The 20233-nt window shown below is 40.7% G+C and overlaps 1 protein-coding gene across 2 annotated transcripts in view; it reads right to left on the bottom strand.

Moving 5' to 3' along the window:
• The window catches only part of DPP10 (dipeptidyl peptidase like 10), an 876126-nt gene that overhangs the window by 187256 nt on the left and 668637 nt on the right, over nt 1–20233 (bottom strand). For both annotated transcript variants that reach the window (XM_084642969.1, XM_084642968.1), the window contains exon 4: nt 10759–10853. In XM_084642969.1, the coding sequence (XP_084499095.1) occupies nt 10759–10853 (95 nt within the window). The remainder of the gene's footprint in view (nt 1–10758; nt 10854–20233) is intronic.

The following is a 20233-nucleotide window of genomic DNA, read 5'->3' on the forward strand; positions in this document are numbered from 1 at the left end:
TTTCCTTCGCTTTACTTCTTGAAACCTGGTTTTGAGTTATTATTGACATTCAGGCTAGTCCCTTCATCTCCCCTCGATAGTCTCACTCACTATATGATATTCTCCATGGCTCAGATCTTCGATGATATTTAGGCATCTAACTCCCATTGATTTAAGTGTAAGGAACCTAAATATCTTTGAGGATCTAGGCCCACATGATTGGTGAATTTTAATTGCTCTTGTATTTAAATTAGTGCCCTGCTTCTAATCTTTCAGCATACATATGACAGAGATGGAAATTACTTATAAATTAAGTATAAGGTAACCTAGTCAACCTCTATGGTTATATACGGCTGTCCAACATTTTGACAGATGAAAGGAGACATGACAAAATCAGTGGTTTCTTAGCAATGGCATGGGAAAAGAGCCCAATGGATGAGCAGCAAACCTCAGAGTATCTACAGGTCCACTTGCCAGATGGAAGTTTAAGCATACTCTGCTTCGTGGCATGCCTGCGGGCCTCACCCTGGGCTCTCTGATGGTTCTCCATGATGACTACACCAGTCTAAACCTGGCTTCTCCAAACTGAAGGACTGTGGGCAGGATTTTCCCAGTTGTCAGTGGGTTGCTGTATTTCTTGAGGTCTTGCTTGACCTTGTCACTGTATTGGAGCTTTGGACTTCCTCTGCATCGCAGGTGATTCTTAAATTGGCCATAGTGCACAGCCTTCAGCAGACGATCATGAGGCATGTGCTCCACATGTTCCAACCAGCGAAGCCTGAGAATGCCCAGCACAGTCTGCATAGACTGTATGTAGGCCAGTTCTCTCAAGGATCTCATTATTGGTGATCTGATGGCCCAAGTAACTCCAAGGATTTTTCTACAACAGTGAATGTGAAAACTGTACGATCTCCGTCCCTGCTTGGATTACGTAACCTAGCTTTCTCAACTGTAAAGGAGGGTACTAAGGACACAAGCCTGATCAACAGACACCTTTGCATTCAGAGTTAGCAACTTCTTGTTCCAAATATGCGAGATAAGTTTGCCAAAGAAAACAGAAGTTTTGCCACTTCCAGCATCAAGTTCCCTATCAAGGTTGAATGGGCTGGTAAGAATTGAGCCGAGATATGAGAAGTGATCCACATTGTTCAGAGTTTCATTATTAAAGTAGGTTTTAGGTGGGATGTTGGTACCTTGTGACATGACAACTGTTTTCTTGATACTGATTACCATGCCAAACTTGGTGCATGCATCAGAAAACTTATTCATAACATTTTGACAGTGCAGGATTATTACTCATAGTATATTTTCTAGTGCTTTTAGCACTTTCTCCAGGATAGATGCAGTGGGTATAGCAGCAGAGCTTCAGCCACTTAACTTGGGAGAGTTTTCCACATTTGTGAAATTTACAAGCTATTTAGGCTATATTTTCTTCTCTTTAATTTTACCCCACTTATATTTAGATTACCTTGTCCTAATCTAAACACTGTCTCCATTCTTGATGATTACACTCTTCCCATTCCTGTTACCATTCCCTCTCACTTCCATAGTTGTTAATATCCAAAGAGCATGCTCTTTCTTATTTCACCCTACCAAGAATAGAGCCATTTGAAGACTGCTCCTTTAATACTGACAGTAATAACAATATGTAGCACTTCACATAGCAATTTGTGTCTTCAAAATATTAGCTGAGGGACTATGCTGATGATGTTCATTGACCTGCTCGGGTCACCTTATCAGATGGTCATCGGCCAAGTGGCAATGCAGATCAGTAATCAGAGGGGTAAGGATTACGTGGGTAGCATTAACATGGCACTAGGTTTCAAAATAGTTTCCTCAAGTGGCAGTGGCAACTATGGGAACAGTGAGCATCAGGCCCCCTTTCATTTCTGTAAATCAGAAGTTTGGTACACAGAGTTTTGTACCAGTGTAAAGGTGGACTGAGAAAGGATTCAGGACCATTGTGATGATTAGGATAGGGAGCAGTTAGTGGACAGGGCCCAGCTGCACAAAAGGCAGTGTAGAAGTAGACAGAGAAGGCTTAAGAAGAAAGTCTGGTAGCAGTCAGAAAATGCAGGGTAACTGGGGAAGGATGGTCCAGTGATTAAGACATGAGGCCAGGACTTGGGAAACTAGGTTACATACCTTGTTCTGTTTCAGTGTGACTGAGCAAGTCACTAAACCTTTGTGCCACAGTTCCCAGTCTGTAAAATGGGATAATATGACTTCTCTACCTCACAGCAGCACTTTGAGAATAAATATATTAAAGACTGTAAGGCACTGAGCTACTAAAGTAATGAGGAGCATATAGGCAAAATCCAAACTTGACTGAATTCTCCTGTTGTTGGGTCTGGTCTGAGATTTTTAAAAACTGTGTGTATTCTACAATATACGATAAGTTATATACAAAAAATCACACTAAAAAGGCTATTCGGGTTTTAATGTCAAGCATTCAAAAGCTAAGAAATGCCTGTGCAACCTTAATTTGTTCCCCTTGTGTGTATGCATTATGACACAGTCTATAATTGCACTATTACATGCTATTGTTTACAGACAATTTCCTACATTTTTAAAAAGCAAACTGAAAAATCAGAATGCACCATGTGTTTTCACATTGACTTGAAATAGGTCATCAGCAATGTTGGGACCTTTAGATCCACTACCCAGACCTCTGCCACTTGAGCTAATGGAGTAACTGGTAGTAGAAAGCTATTTTCCTCTATGCAGGCAAGTTACTAGAGGGAGATGAAACAAGCACTTTGCCAGGGGGTTTCATGGCTGTTTTCTGACAGCAGAGGGTCTACAGATACTTGGGAATCCTGAGTTCAATTCCAGGTTCTGGAGGGGAGTGTTGTCTACTTGTCAAAAACTCTGTTTGCTACACAATCTGTTGCTGGCCCACTCTACTCCTACCCAATCCCCACCCCAATCATTTCTGTGCTCCTGTACCCCACTCCAGTTTCTGTCCCTATCCTCCCCATAGCTCTGTCCTTCTTGCCCTCTGTCTCCCCAGCTATTATCTTCTGCCCCTCTCCTGACCCTGTGCACCTCTGCTTTTATCTCTTTCTGGCTCTCATGTTCTTAATTCTCCCACACCAGCTCCTGTCCCTGACCCGCTGCACATGTGACTCCTGTGCTATCCCTGCACTGCCCTGATTCTTGTTCCTGTTCCCCTCTCCACACTTCCTCAATGGCCTTTGCATTCCACTCAGGATGTTTCCTCCTTGCTGCCTGGGCACCTGCAGTGAGACGGGGGACAGCATTGAGAGCACAGGAGAAGGTCTCTGTGCTCTCGGTTTTTGATACCTAGTGCCACAGAATCACCCAGCAGCCGGGAGGGCCAAGTCAAGGGAAAGTCAAGCTCAGCACTGGAGTCTGGGATGAAGCATGCTAAATCACTCTGTGGGGATGGGCCATGCACAGTGTAGTCTGCCAGTAGAGACTGTGAAGGGACTTGCAGCTTTGCGTATAATTAGGGACATACAAAGGGCAGTTAAGAGCCTTTCCTTTGTGCTTTAAAAAGCCTCCCCCTTATTTGCAAACATATTTTGAACAAAATCTTTGGTGTTGATCATAGCAAATTCGTGGATATTGACCACTCTGATGAGTTACGAAAGCTGTTGCAGATGTTTTAGAACTTTTACGAAAGGATCCTTAAAATTTTATTTATCAACCATTCTCTCTTTCAGATTTTCCCGTATCTTTGTGCATTGTTGCACTGCACTAATAAACCATAACATAAAATAAATTAGCTGTGGATGTTATTTAACATTTAGAAGTGCATATGGCGGTGATGTTCCAATATTCATAACATATTCACAACATGTAAGTGTCATTAAAACACCCCATGTTGCAAAAGTTAGTAATATTTATGTGGTATAAAGTGTAGTTTAAGTATTTACTATTATTCAGTCTTATTAATCTCTTGTGGAAAGCTCTTAAATAAAACAGAACCATGTGAGCTGCTCTTGCAATTAAAACTACGATAATCAACAAAGAACTATAATTGCACTATGATGCTGTACTGAGTTTCCAGTCAAGAGAGAAGAAGGGGACAATAAAGAAAAGCTTACTGTGAACAATTCTGCATGAAATATCACAAAAATATTCACTGCCAAAACCTCCATTCAGACTAAAATTCTAATTCTGTGCTTTTGGCTGCAAGGCCTCTGCAGGGCTTCTCCAGCTGGGTTGCCACAGAGCCTAATCGTGATTCATGAGCCAAAACTTTTTCTGCTCTGCTCACCCATCTGACACCATACAGCTAATTAGCAGGCAGCAAAAAGTAATCCCTCTCTATCAATCCATGTGCAAAAGATGGCCCAGAATAATATCATACTAGTAGCACAATACACTCTAGGGTACATCAAATAGGAAGCCCCTGGAAACATGTACAATTTAAACAGATTAACTGGATGAGACCCCGGACAGAGGCTCTTAAACCTGACATTAAGCCTTCTTGAAAAGGCAGAGGAACCAGGGCAGTGGGGAAAGTGGATTTTTGAAGAGCAAGGGTAAACATCAGCGCATGAGATTCATATTTTTAACTATGTGAGGGGATCAAATTAATTGATTAATTAATTGAGGGGATCAAATTTAAATTAATATTTTTAATATTTTTAACTATGTGAGGGGATCAAACTAGAACATAATTTTGGGATAATTAAATATGCATGGGGAGGCAACTGCATAAATCCAAATTATTTTATTCTATATTTCTAAGATTAGTCCTCTAAAGGGGAAGGAAAGTAGAGGGACTGCATTAATCTGATGTGGCATTCTCTTGAATGTTTGCTGGACAGTAAGCACCACGTTGGAACGATTCACTCTTTTCCACACCCATCTCATGAGCACAAATTTGCAAGCTAAAAATGCACCAAAAGCAACATGACATTTCTCAGCAATGTAGACTCTTCTGATGTAGATCAGTGGATAAGTCTTCTCCTTACCAACTAATGTCCTTCGTAATTAGGGTCTGGAGTTCAAACCCATCACCCACCAGACTTTGAATACATGGCACAATGTACTTCTGTGTGACTTTCAGAGCTTGCACATCCAATCAACAGTCCAGCAGCTTACGTGTAACTCAGAAAGGCAAGTTTTCATAGCAGGGATAGCTCAGAACTAAACTGGCTGCATGGGAAACACAAAGGACTCCCTTGTCCAGTTAAAGCCATTTCCTTCCTTCTGACCATGCTGCCAGAAATTGATCCTACAGCTTCTGCTGCCTATATGATGATATGCATACAGTTAGTGGAGTGTGGAGAGATCAGCAAAAGGAGGAGAAACGAACTCTTTCTTTCATGCAGAAATGTTGGGGGAAAATGCATCACTGCTCCCTCCATTTGCCCTGCTCCTGTACAGCCAGAAGGTTACAAGGAGTGGGAAGAGAAAAAAGAAAAGAAATAGCATGCCAGCAATAAAGGAACTAAGAGAATGTCTCCTTCCACCCCATAGATGCTTGTCTGCTGAGGTGATCAAATGCTGTTTGAGCTAATCTGTTTGATTTAGTGGCTACAGCAAAAGACTCCTGGTTGTACCCCAGGTTGCTACTGCCTCACTCTGTTACCTAGGACGCACATCTCTATGCTTCTGTGATTAACGCATGATGTTCAAATAAGAATATCACTACTCTATTTGTATTACAATAATAAGCAAAAGGCATTTCCTTGTATAAATACAGATAGTTCCTTAGCGTTATTCGTGAGCCATGTGTTTTTTCCTTGCAGAGATTCTCATAACTCCATGCTCTGTCCTCTTAGCAATGGAAGGTGAAAACTCATGGTCTGTAGGTTTCTCCTGAGGTTAGAGGTAAAGCGCTCTCCTTTCTCTCTCTATTATCCCCTTCACACTCTGCACAGGATGCACCTAGAAAAGGAGTACTTGTGGCACCTTAGAGACTAACCAATTTATTTGAGCATAATGCCTGCTCAAATGCTCAAATAAACTGGTTAGTCTCTAAGGTGCCACAAGTACTCCTTTTCTTTTTGTGAATACAGACTGAAACCTGTCAGGATGCACCTAGTTTCCCATCTGGAACACAAGTGCTTTGATGGCCTTCCTGCTATTGAATCCTGCCTCTGGTCACAGAGAGAAGGATTGATTTATCTTAACAATACTGCATGTGTGAATAGTGATGCATAAATTACTCTTCCTCTTCCCCCCTCCCCTGCGTCTTTCTGTTGCTGTCATCCTTCAAGGTTAAGACTTTCCACTGCAGTCACAAGATAGGCACAATCAGCTAACATGTGGATGGAGACTGGGTAGCACCAAAGTGAATGGGCCAGGAACTGGTAGGTCTTAGAACAACAGCCCCTATTTTATTCATTTTCTAACTTTTTCCCACATCCTTAATCATCGCACATGTGGTAGATGGATCCTAGCAGTTCTTGAGATTTAATACAATTGCCATATTTTCAGTTACTAATTTTTAGTGGTCTTTTTTGGGGGTAGTGGTAGAAGGAAGGGAAATGCTGACATTGGTTGTTTTCAGTGGTTATGAATTGGGAAGTGGATTATGGGTCACTGGGTCTCTATACTTTTTTCATATTTGCATATCTGTATCGTTTTTCATTTGGGGTTTATCGAATATATTTAAAACTAGGTGAGGAAGGCCATGCTGGCAGTATGGTGAGGGATGGGAGCAAGAGGAGAGGCCATATGCATGCATTTCATGAGCTCAAGCAAGCATGCAGACCTCCTTTCTTGCTCTTTCACACAGCCATCTCTGAAATTGTGTTTATGACTGGGTTGCTAACAGTTAATCCATTTATTGACAAAGTTTTAAAAGAAATGACAGTAAAAAGAGTCTGTTAAAAAGGGAGAAAAAAGCATGTCAGAAAAATGGCAACCTTATTTAAACAAAAATGTTGTATGACTCCAAAATCATTTGGGAATTATAGTGTGTAATACGAATAAAGATTTGCTGCTGACTGCTAAATTGGTGAGCAGGAGCTTACATTCCAGGGTGACAGGAATATTAGCTAAATAATAGAGAATGTATTACCATCACACATTGATACAGCATCACAATATAAATTCAAGATGCCATGTTATGATTAGTTTCTAGTCTCTTTGGCTCCATGGACTATTGAAGTTGCTTAGCTTCCAGCTGTTAACATTTGCATACCACTGGTTTAGAGTATTAACTGTTTATTGGCCAGCTAGAGAGGGCACACTATTCACTGGTTAACTCTGACAGGTTCACTGAAGTTGAAGGATATAGTTCAGAAAATGCATCTAATCAATAACCTACAGAGATGCTAATAGGCTACTTATGGTGCTTACTGAAACGGTTTTGTAATTTTTTCCCTATTAATACATTTTGTTAACTATTAGATTATTTTGCTAATGGGCTGATTACATAAAGTATTCAGTCTTCTCTACTCATGTTTGGAGAGGACAAATGGCTTAATTATACTAAAATGTAGTAATTTTTAAGACAGTCTTTGAATAAATCCATAGGAGACTGAGAAAAAACCCTGCTGTTTTCTATAGAAACTTTTAAAAGACATTCTTTTTCGAGGAGAAATAGAGACTTTAAAAGAAAACACCAGAACTTCTTAATAAATTCCAGTACCATTACACCTTGATTAAAAACTGAAGTGCTGTTTTTCTTAAGGAAAAAAAAAAACACTTTTCCACAACGCATCTAACACAGAATTTACTAATGAGCCCAGAGTCTGCCTTTTTGTGCTGACTGAGTTTTGCTGGCAGATACACATGGAGAGGGAACACAGTGAATATCTTTAAAAGGCTTTTCAGAAGGCTTTGCCTCTGCATTTTAGAGAAAGTGACACTAAGTATGATAAAAGAAAACTTACTCTTCACAAAATGGCAATCTCCAAGGTGTAAAGCTAGAACCTCTGAGCTGCACACTGGGGGCCTGTGTGCCTCAAGGGATTAGTAATAAAGTAAGATGATATTCACTTATAAGATACTGGTTCAAATATAGCCAACTTAGAGAGCAACCAGGAGCCATGACTACCTCTTTAGTTGTGTCCCTGAAAGAAGTTTATTATGGCAGGTTGATTTCTAATTATCAACCTCACTAAGAAAAACTCACCCCCTTATTGGCTATTTGGACAGAAAGAGAGAGAGAGAGAGAGAGAGAATGAAAAGTGGAGGAATGTTTCACACTGAAAAGTGGCTTCTCTAGGATGGGACCATGTGTGGAAACTTGCATTGCCAGTGCCTGCGTTATGGTGTGCCCGTGTTTTTGATGAGCACAAGATAGCGCTGCAGGGTGTTAAACCAGCACCATTTCTATTTATGCACTAATAATTAAGCAGATATGACAATGACAGAGGAAATTATGATTAGTGATTCAGGAGTTTATCCTTGGGAGAGGTTTCAGAGTAGCAGCCGTGTTAGTCTGTATTCGCAAAAAGAAAAGGAGGATGTGTGGCACCTTAGAGACTAACCAATTTATTTGAGCATAAGCTTTCATGAGCTACAGCTCACTTCATTGGGAGCTACAGCTCACTTCATCGGATGCTGTAGCTCACGAAAGCTTATGCTCAAATAAATTGGTTAGTCTCTAAGGTGCCACAAGTACTCCTTTTCTTTTATCCTTGGGAGAGTACATCTAGCAGTGTGGAGAAGCTGGAGCATTTTTGAGGGTAGAGCTTAGAGAAGTGGGACTATTTTGAATGTCAATTCTGCAGCCTGCCTCTGATACACTACGACCCTGCGTTAGGACTGTTTGCTGTGTATTCATCACAGACAGAAAATTGTCAGGTACAGCAAAATTTCCCTTGATTATCATAGAATATCAGGGTTGGAAGGGACCTCAGGAGGTCATCTAGTCCAACCCCCTACTCAAAGCAGGACCAATTCCCAATTTTTGCCCCAGATCCCAAATGGCCCCCTCAAGGATTGAACTCACAACCCAGGGTTTAGCAGGCCAATGCTCAAACCACTGAGCTATGCCTCCCCCCCAAATATACCTACAAGTCATATTTAGGCTTCTGTTCCACATTCAGCTTTTTTATTCCACTTATATGTGACTGTGGGTAGAATCTACCTCATTTATGCTTTCAACTTTTTACTATGCTCACATACTGCATTCAAATGAGCTTCATGTGGAAAACAGACAAATCATCTCTCTATTCTTTGCCTCTGGTCCGTATATTGGCCTGTTGGACAGTTGGTTGGGTATTAGGCATCTTTGATCAGTTGCCAACTTCTAATTAAGAATGTGTGTCTTGTGCCTTTAACTCCGTCTGGGTGATCTGAGGTCGAACTGGTCCCTTCTAATGCAAACCCAGAAAAGAGCAACCCTCTGAAAAGAGGGAGCATTTGCAGTGTTTGGCTGCTCTCCACATCAATTTGTTGTAAAATATGGTGTTTTGTCATATGGAAAAGAAGCATTTTTACTCAAGTGGATGAAAAGATACATTTATAATTTGTACTGCCAGCCCTTCTCAGTGTCGGACTGGGCCTTGAGGCATGGATGGTATATAAGGTGCACCATTCCAGAAATAGACCCAGGAGACATTGGGTCTCACAGACACACCCCTCAGACAATTCTCTCCCGTCTTTCTCCTGCTCAGTCCAAAAGAGTATCACATTTTCTGTAGGCCTATACCAACAGAAAATGCAGACCCCGCCCTCCTGCAGTGCCTAAGGGAGTCCTTTGCTTCTGGAGATAGGCTTATTCCCAAGAGCTCCTGTTCTCCTACCACGAGCTGAAGTGTTTAGAAGAGGCAGCTGGCTGGGGCCTGGTGAAAGCAGTGAATGCTCCTGAGGTGTGGGGAGAAAGGAAGTTACATTACAATGAAATACAGGGAGCAAACGAAACCAAGGTAACTTTGGGCTGCATCGACAAAGGCATCACAACACAGACCAGGAAGAAAATAATCCCCTGCCATGTGGCTCTGTTGAAAATGAATCTTGATTTCAGTCCTGGGCACCTTGGTCCCCAAAAACTGAAGTGAATTCAGAAACCAACAACATAAAAGATCAAAGGACTGTAGGGACAGATTTGTGAGGAAGAACTGAAAAGCATGAAATATGTACCGCATGGCTTGATGAAGTGAGGATTACAGGTGGTATCACTGGGCATAATGGGATGAAATAGAACAAAGGGAAATTTAAGCTAAATATCAAAAAGTATCCTAAGAATTATTATTATTAAGGTAGCACCCTACCACTTGCAAGGCATTTTCCAAGAAATCCAGAAGGACTGGTCCCTTACCAAAGAGCAACAGGTAAGTAGAAAGAGGTGAATGGAAATGACAAATATATATTTTTTCTTTATTTAATTATGAGAGCTGCTTGAATTTGTAGTAATATCAACAAAATTTAAAAAAAACAAGGAGGATTTTTTTTTTCAAAATTTTCCACATATTTCAACCAACTATATAGCTGAATTTTTCAAATTTTGAATTTTTTAAATTTCAAATTTTGACAAAAACCATCCAGGGAACACTTTTCAATGTTTTAATTATTTTTTCCCCCATTTGATGATCAACTCTACTTATTATACCCTTCAGCTAGATTCACTGTGGGCAGCACAGCAGAAGTCGGCCTTCAAGAGCCTCCGTCATATTGTCTGCTAAGCACATGAGAATATACTGGACTGGAAAATCTTGCATTAACAGTGGAATGGGTGGTATTTTCCATCTCTAATATCATCTGTTCTAAATAGATTCTATATTATCTTTAAGCACTATATTCTTTGTCTGTTATAGAGAAATGCCAAATAATTATTAACTGGATGTCATTTAAATGTGACACATACAATTTCAATGAGTAAAATAAGTATGTATTACTTACAAAAGTTGTATTTTCCAGTAATAACGTGGTTGTATTTGTTTCTACATTCAGTTTAACAACATGTCCATTCCTATTTTTATACACCACTTCTGTATCTGCAACAATAAAGGCATTATCAGTTAGCAAAAACACTGAGTATTTAATACATCTGCAGAGACAACAGGCATATTTAATAAACAAAATAATTGGAAGACACATTGATACTTTAAAATGTATGCAAACAGACTGAGGAATGAACCCCATTCATAATATCTATTTTGTTTTCTTGTGTTGAGATCATGAAATACATCAAACTGTTTATGCCTCAAATCCTGTTCATCTGATTCAAGGGGAACAATCATCAATGGGGTCATTCCTGTGAGTTCAGAGAGTCCACCCTCCTGTGAGCAAAGCAAGTACAATTACGCACATGGTTTCAAGACTGAAAACTGCTCACGTGAACATCCCCGTAACACAAGTAGATTCATTAAAGTCGATGGATGACTCACATGAAGAACAGCCTTTCTAGTGGGTAAGGTTTTGCAGGACAAAACCTGGACATTTTATTTCTCATATGAATGCTTTTGTTACACTTCTGTCCTTTTCCTTTAAATAAGTCTGCTGTCCTATCACCTGTAAGTGATACTATCGCTACAGGTAATGGGCAGACATATTTAAAGGAAAAGACAGAAAAATAATAAAAGCATTTAGGTTCTCTCTCATTTCACTAATTTTTAAATACTGAAGGAATCTCCCACTACAATTTAATAAATTGCAGTCAGATCATATCTTACATTTTTCTGTTCTGTATTCCAGTTAGGAATAGATGATGCAACATGAGTAAATCAAAGGAATGAGTTTTAAGACATAGATCTGATCTGATCTGTTATGGTATGTTTACTTGTAACATAAATTTTAAAAAATCATGTTAAAGTCTGCAATGTGAGTAAATCGTCTCTTAACAACTTGTTCTACTTTTAGTTACCATAATAAAAGGATAATTTATACAAACGCATTGAAACTAGAGACAAAACTACAATATATAAAAGGTACATTAACTGTGGTTATTATGAAAGCATATGGGTTAAGAAAGATATGTCAGCCTTAACTTTCAAACCCAAGGTTTTGTCTAACATATCTTCACCATTAATAAGAGATGCCAGGATGAAATTCTAACCTCCCCCAACATTGAAATTGATGGGAGTTTTATTACTGTCTTCAATAGATCCAGCATTCACCCTTAGGTTTGCCTTTTTATTTTTGAAGGAAATCTAAGGCTGCAATACATTTACAGGTTTCAGAGCCACAAGTACTCCTTTTCTTTCTGCGAATACATTTACAGAAACTGTTACATCAGTGTTTTTAAATACTTGAGGGTATAATCCGATGAAGTTTGTGGGTAAAATCATAGGGCTAGATTTTGACTAGCCCTAACACACCTGCAAAAAGGGAGAAAGACCCTAGCTTCCTGGCTTTGATGAAACCTTTCCTGCAGATACAATATTTAACCAAGTATAACTCCTTTGTTATAAATATCTGGAAAGCAGGACTTATAATGAAAGTTCTTAAGTAAACCTATAGGAAAGGCTAAAAATGATGCTGAAATAGAAAAAAGAACACCACTAACTCACTGTAATGTCTGAGAAACTCATTACAGATTACTGAATTTTATGAACTAGCAAGCAAACGTGACTTGGGGGGAAAAAATCAAGGTTACAGCGTCACAAAATATGCTTTATTTATTCATTTAGAGAAACCTAGTTTAGTACTGACTGGCAGTACAGAAATTCAGAGTGTATAATACTGGTGAATGTGCTCTAATATGATTTGTGAAATTAATGAAGTTTAATTAGGAGAATAATGTAATACTCTGTCTTTGTTGAGGTGGGATTGATATAGTTTTGGGCAGGATTATTGTATCTGTGGTACAGAAGTGAAGATGAGTAAGGTTGTGAAGTAAAGAATTAATAGCGGTAGTTCTAAAAAAGAACATGATAAATTTTTAATAAGAGACAATGCTTCGCAGGCAGCTATTGTTCACAGCTTCCTTGCAAGCCAGTAATACCTTCATAATATCACGAACAAAGTCAGCTCCCAGACTTCTGGGCAGCACAGCATGGGGAGAAGGTGACCAGCCCTCCGTGGAGAAAGAAGTGGTTCGGGACTATTTAGAAAAGCTGGATGAGCACAAGTCCATGGGGCCGGATGCACTGCATCCGAGAGTGCTAAAGGAGTTGGTGGATGTGATTGCAGAGCTATTGGCCATTATCTTTGAAAACTCATGGCGATCGGGGGAAGTCCCGGACGACAGGAAAAAGGCTAATGTAGTGCCCATATTTTAAAAAGGGAAGGAGGAGGATCCTGGGAGCTACAGGCAAGTCAGCCTCACCTCAGTTGCTGAAAAAATCATGGAGCAGGTCCTCAAGGAATCGATTCTGAAGCACTTAGAGGAGAGGAAAGTGATCAGGAACAGTCAGCATGGATTCACCAAGGGCAAGTCAGGCCTGACTAATCTAATTGCCTTCTATGATGAGATAACTGGCTCTGTGGATGAGAGGAAAGCAGTGGACATGTCATTCCTTGTCTTTAGCAAAGCTTTTGACACGGTCTCCCACAGTATTCTTGCCAGCAAGTTAAAGAAGTATGGGCTGGATGAATGGACTATAAGGTGGATAAAAAGTTGGCTAGATTGTCGGGCTCAATGGGTAGTGATCAATGGTTCCATGTCTATTTGGCAGCCAGTACCAAGTGGAGTGCCCCAAGGGTCGGTCCTGGGGCCGGTTTTGTTCAATATCTTCATAAATGATCTGGAGGATGGTGTGGATTGCACCCTCAGCAAGTTTGCAGATGACACTAAACTGGGAGGAGAGGTAGATACACTGGAGGGTAGGGATAGGATACAGAGGGACCTAGACAAATTAGAGGATTGGGCCAAAAGAAATCTGATGAGGTTCAACAAGGACAAGTGCAGAGTCCTGCACTTAGGACGGAAGAATCCAATGCACCGCTACAGACTAGGGACCAAATGGCTCAGTAGCAGTTCTGCAGAAAAGGACCTAGGGGTTACAGTGGACGAGAAGCTGGATATGAGTCAACAGTGTGCCCTTGTTACCAAGAAGGCCAATGGCATTTTGGGATGTATAAGTAGGGGCATTGCCAGCAGATCGAGGGACGTGATCGTTCCCCTCTATTCAACATTGGTGAGGCCTCATCTGGAGTACTGTGTCCAGTTTTGGGCCCCACACTACAAGAAGGACATGGAAAAATTGGAAAGAGTCCAGCGGAGGGCAACAAAAATGATTAGGGGACTGGAACACATGAGTTATGAGGAGAGGCTGAGGGAACGGGGATTGTTTAGTCTGCGGAAGAGAAGAATGAGGGGGGATTTGATAGCTGCTTTCAACTACCTGAAAGGGGGTTCCAAAGAGGATGGATCTAGACTTCACAGTGGTACCAGATGACAGAACAAGGAGTAATGGTCTCAAGTTGCAGTGGGGGAGGTTTAGGTTGGATATTAGGAAAAACTTTTTCACTAGGAGGGTGGTGAAACACTGGAAGGGGTTACCTAGGGAGGTGGTGGAATCTCCTTCTTTTGAAGTTTTTAAGGTCAGGCTTGACAAAGCCCTGGCTGGGATGATTTAGTTGGGGATTGGTCCTGCTTTGAGCAGGGGGTTGGACTAGATGACCTCCTGAGGTCTCTTCCAACCCTGATATTCTATGATTCTATGAATATACTGCCATGCAAAGATTTAAAATTTATATTATTTTTGTCATTTATACTTCAGGAGCACGGAATAGCCCCAACTAAGTCTAGAGCCCCATAGTAATAGTCAATGTTATATAGCAAGACCTGGTGCCTGGCTTGAAGAATTTAAAATGTATATACACAAGTCACACACAAGATGGGGGAAAGGATTTCTCTGTCCAGCTGCTGTAGTGCATTTAAAAACAAAACAAAAAAACCCTTTGATGTTCCATTAACAACTACCTCACAGGGTCCTGGTTCACGACTAAAGCTCCTAGGCCCTAGCGCAATGCCACCTAACAGCAGCATTGGGATGTACCTGATTCAACATGGATCGCCTTTAATTTAATTAACCATTTCCTGATTCCTCACATACATCAGGCAATATGTACTTCGAAGGCTATGCTTTTGGGCCCAATCCTACAAAGACATCGGCACATGAATAATTTTACTCATGTTAAGTACCCTCACATGAGTTAAAACTATTCATGTGAGCAAAGCTAAATCAGCACATAAGTGTTTACAAGATCAGCTACAATATGTAGCCCCGGAAGTCCATTTAACCAGAGATACATGGCGTGCGAGGCAGCAGTGAAATGGTCAACTGTCTAAATGAAGATTAATTTAAGAGTTTGTTTTTATTTGTAGAGTTGGAAAATAATGTAATCCTAGTGGTTAGCAAAGAGAACTAGAAGTCAGGACGTCTCAGACTGAACATTCCTGGATGTTGACTGCATCTCAGTCTTCCATCTGCATATTGGATATAATTATACCTTAGTGGGCAAGCATTCATTAAATTAATGTCTATAAAGTGCTTTGAGATCCTCAGAAAGCATGTTACATAAAAACACTGCATAAGTGTTGAATGTAAGTATAGTAATCACGGGCAATCATCATTAATTTATATGAAAGTGCCAATCCAATGAATGACACTCTGTATGATAAAGAACACTTAGCAGACTAGATAATGGAGCAGTTGATGGACACTCAACATAATGATGATATTTTGATTGGTAGCTGAAATGTAAGAGTGAGGTGGAAGAGAGGACTACAAGATCACACAGACATGTACATTAGTTCTTACATAGTGTGATGGTTCTTGATGGGTCCAGATTCTCTGAACATTTATTTTTGTCAAATAAAGGGTAGATTATCATAGTTCTCACACAGCTGTGCAGGGGAGTAAGGACACCAGTTCTAATTCTGACCACACGGGGAGAGCAGAGGTTGTGCTTGCTACCCATCCTAAGGAAATGGACAAGGATGGGGTGCAGATGGGAAAGGAGCTCTAGCTCCATCCCAAAACATACCAACCACAGTAGCTGGCTGGGTATAGAGGAGGGAGGTAAGCTGCCCCTTCTAAAAGGGGCTAAGTAATTTACTTAGCCGTCAGAACACGCAAGGAGCAGGGGAGTAACAATTCGATCTCCCTGGATATAGCAGCAATGTGCCACTCCTTACTTTGGCAGATGGTCAAGATAGCATCTAGACCTAACCAACTGAAAATCACTATCCCCAAACGCCCCTCAATCAAACACTCATTGGCTGGCTGATTTCTGGTAGACAGCATGGCAAGAGTAGGCCTAAAGGGCAGATCTGAAGAGGGGTATGGCTTCACAGACCAATTTGGACAGAAAATTCTGTGTGTATTAGGACACCATGGAAGAAAACAAACAAGTGGGAGAAGCGAATTACATCACTGTAATGGAGCATAGTGAGGTTGGGTAGATGCAACAAGAGGGAAAGACCTACGAAAAGACTTGAAGTTGCAGAATATAAGTTAGAACTAGATACAGTGTGAACAGAGAGGGGTTCAAAGGAATGTGGGGAGTGACATGTTTAGAGTGACAGACTAAGAAAAGGGTCTTTTTTCCCCAAGAGAAACTTACTGATTATAGCCCTAGTTTCAAAACTGACTTTGGGTGGGCAGATCACTACACAGTGTGGATCCCTATCAAAGTCAGCAGAACTCCATTCAAGTGCACAGCTCGGCATGCATGGATCTAACTCCAGGAGCTGGCCCTTTGCCACTGTTTTGTCTTGCAGAGAGTCTTGGCAATTCTGACTGCTAGATGAATAGTTAAGCAATTCAAATATCTCAAATTTAACTGTTAATGGAAAATACATGTATGATCATCACAATAATTTCACTTGAGTCAGCAATGTCAGTGTGGCATAATACTATTTGATCCTACAAGCTAAATTGGGAAACTACAGGTTATTTTTCCATCATGCGAAAACCAACAGGTCATGTTCAAATGTCTAAACCTTATAATCACACTGTTGTAACTTTTTGGAGGCAGAGTTGTTCCCTGTTGCAACAGCCTCAGAGCAGAGTTCGGGAAACAAGTGTACTGCTTTACTTCTGCATTTATAATAATACTAATAATACTTAGTACTTATACAGCATATTTCAACTTCAGAGCACTTTACAAATGTTAACTAGCTATCTTTGGCAGTTCTGATAGATGGAGCAAACCCTCTTTTACATACTCATGTAAGGTCAGACTTGACAAAGCCCTAGTTGGGATGATTTAGTTGGGGATTGGTCCTGCTTTGAGCAGGGGGTTGGACTAGAAGACCTCTTGAGGTCCCTTCCAACCCTGATATTCTATGATTCTATGAGAGCATTTTACTAAACACTCAGTGAAAAACAATATTTTTAAAGTTCATATAAATTGAGCAATCACTGGATAGGTTTGAAACAGTGACAGAAAACTAAGAGTGGGTAAAAAATATGTGTATGAGGTCTGATGAAATTTCTCTACCATAATTCATTCATACCAATGTACATTTTCCATGCTCTGTCAAGCTGTAGCCTTCACCAAATGACCCTTGTCATAAATATAAAGGGAAGGGTAAACCCCTTTAAAATCCCTCCTGGCCAGAGGAAAACTCCTCTCACCTGTAAAGGGTTAAGAAGCTAAAGGTAACCTCGCTTGCACCTGACCAAAATGACCAATGAGGAGACAAGATACTTTCAAAAGCTGGGAGGAGGGAGAGAAACAAAGGGTCTGTGGGTCTGTCTATATGCTGCTTTTGTCAGGGACAGACCAGGAATGGAGTCTTAGAACTTTTAGTAAGTAATCTAGCTAGGTATGTGTTAGATTATGATTTCTTTAAATGGCTGAGAAAAGAATTGTGCTGAATAGAATAACTATTTCTGTCTGTGTATCTTTTTTGTAACTTAAGGTTTTGCCTAGAGGGATTCTCTATGTTTTGAATCTAATTACCCTGTAAGGTATCTACCATCCTGATTTTACAGAGATGATTTCTTTACTTCTATTTACTCCTATTTCTATTAAAAGTCTTCTTGTAAGAAAACTGAATGCTTTTTCATTGTTCTCAGATCCAAGGGTTTGGGTCTGTGGTCCCCTATGCAAATTGGTGAGGCTTTTTATCCAACATTTCCCAGGAAAGTGAGGGGGTGCAAGTGTTGGGAGGATTGTTCATTATTCTTAAGATCCAAGGGTCTGGGTCTGTAGTCACCTAGGCAAATTGGTGAGGCTTTTTACCAAACCTTGTCCAGGAAGTGGGGTGCAAGGTTTTGGGAAGTATTTTGGGGGGAAAGACGTTTCCAAACAGCTCTTCCCCAGTAACCAGTATCTGTTTGGTGGTGGTAGCGGCCAATCCAAGGACAACGGGTGGAATATTTTGTACCTTGGGGAAGTTTTGACCTAAGCTGGTAAAGATAAGCTTAGGAGGTTTTTCATGCAGGTCCCCACATCTGTACCCTAGCGTTCAGAGTGGGGGAGGAACCTTGACAACCCTAGGCTCCGTTATTTTAAATTTTATATTATTTGTTTGTTTCTCCCACTTCTATACAGATTCTGCCCAAATTTTCCTTTCCCCAGTATTTGTTCATTAAAAAATATATCAACTCACCCACAGCTCCAAGAGGTGATGGGCCCCATTCTTCAGATATCAGCCAACACCCCTTGGGGTGCCTGGCCTATATGGCCCTGAAAGGCCACAGGAATTCCAATTTTTCTCTATACCACTGTTCAGCAGGCAAAGGAGGGTCCACACATGCAAGAGGGCAGAAAGTCCATTGGTCAGTTATGAAGTTCTGATGCCCACGGTTACAGAGGTGCGACCAGCGCCTTCTACGTTACTCCATGTCTAGTTTTACTAGTTCAAAAGTGAGTTGGGGAGGAGTTCAGCCTTACAAAGGCAACTGAAGAACCCCCCCTCCCCTGCACTGCAGATGAGTGCCTGAGTGATGTAAGTAGCTCCAGGGCAGGGTGTTAACAAGGAAGTTAAAAGGAAGAATGTTGTGCCACAAATACCGTCCCATCCAAAAAGAGAAGAAAAAGTAGCATCAACCCCATCCTCAGTATTGCCCCTCCCACCACACATGCACAATCAGGATCCACAGTCTAATACATTAGGGTATTAACTCACTGAACAACTATTTCCAACTGGACAATACTCTTGTCCTTAGTCTTCTCCTGACTATGGTGCATGATATGCTCCCCTAGTACCACTGAAGTCAGTTTGGTAATCAAACAACCTAACTAGGGTGGGGGAAGAGGTGGTATGTGACTGAGGGTTTACTCCCTCAACAACTGGCTCTGGGGAGGGCCATTTGGTGACTGAGTGTAAGCCTGACAGAGGATGTGCTGGTCACAGAGGGGCTGCCCAATTATAAGAGTTCCTTTCCCCCTTCTATAGGATGTAAGCCTGTGTTACTTGGGGCTGGGTATCCATACAATGAGAGCAGAGGAAGACACATGAAGCACCCCACGGTGGTGAGACAGAAAGGGTGAAACCCTGGCTCACTGAAGTCAATGGCAAAACCCACTGATTTTAACAGAGACAAGATTTGACCCTAAATATATCCTTTTTGCCATACTTGCATCTGCATTTTCCTATTTTTATGTATAAATTAAAGAAAATATATTTTTAAAAAATTCATTGGTACTACAGCAAGATTTACAATTCGCATCTAACTCAGTAGCGGGTGATACACCCCATTTGGAAAAAAAGGAAGGAACGGAATAAAACAGATGTATCCAATGACTGTGCATTCATTTGAAAACCAAATGAAGCAGATCCTTCATAAAATGTGACGTTATGAGACAGAAAGAAGAATGTTAAAGAATATGAACAATTTGTAGCAAATGCTAGCAATCCATGTTACTCCAGCCTCTGTCTATGCTGGAAAAGCAGATTGCAAAACATTATAGGGAACAGCGGATGGGGAAGGCTTCAGCCATTAAATCCAGTTGGAATTCACATAAGGAATTTAAATTATATTTTTGGATGCAGATTTCAATGTCATGAATTTAGCCATCACATTGCGATGCAATTACAAAATATGCAAGGGCACAGCCCCAATATTTCTAAACTACAGAAGCATTTTTTACATTAATAAAATTTTAGTAGTGCCCATGTTTTCGTTTGTGCCATGCAGCTAAAGCTTTGAGATGAGCCTGGAGAGAAATGGCAGTGAAGTGACAGCGTGACAAATAAGGCTCACCGATTCTAAAGGTTCTGCTAGTGTTACTGGCAAGAGGCACAGATCTACCATGTGGCTGGTCTGATACGTATTGTTCCATAAAGCGTCAAAGACAAAATATCACAAAATGCAGAGCAATAAATCTAGAAACCCTCCATATTCTTTCAACACACAAATAAAGAGCCCCCTCTAAAAATTCACACTCCCACTTTACTGCTTTTTCTATACTGTTCCACTTTTTAGATGCCATGGACCTAATTTTCAGGCACTTGCAGTTCCCATTGGCTTCA

Source organism: Lepidochelys olivacea, assembly GCF_965140295.1.
Source record: "Lepidochelys olivacea isolate rLepOli2 genome assembly, chromosome: 11".
NCBI classification, from domain to species: domain Eukaryota; kingdom Metazoa; phylum Chordata; order Testudines; family Cheloniidae; genus Lepidochelys; species Lepidochelys olivacea.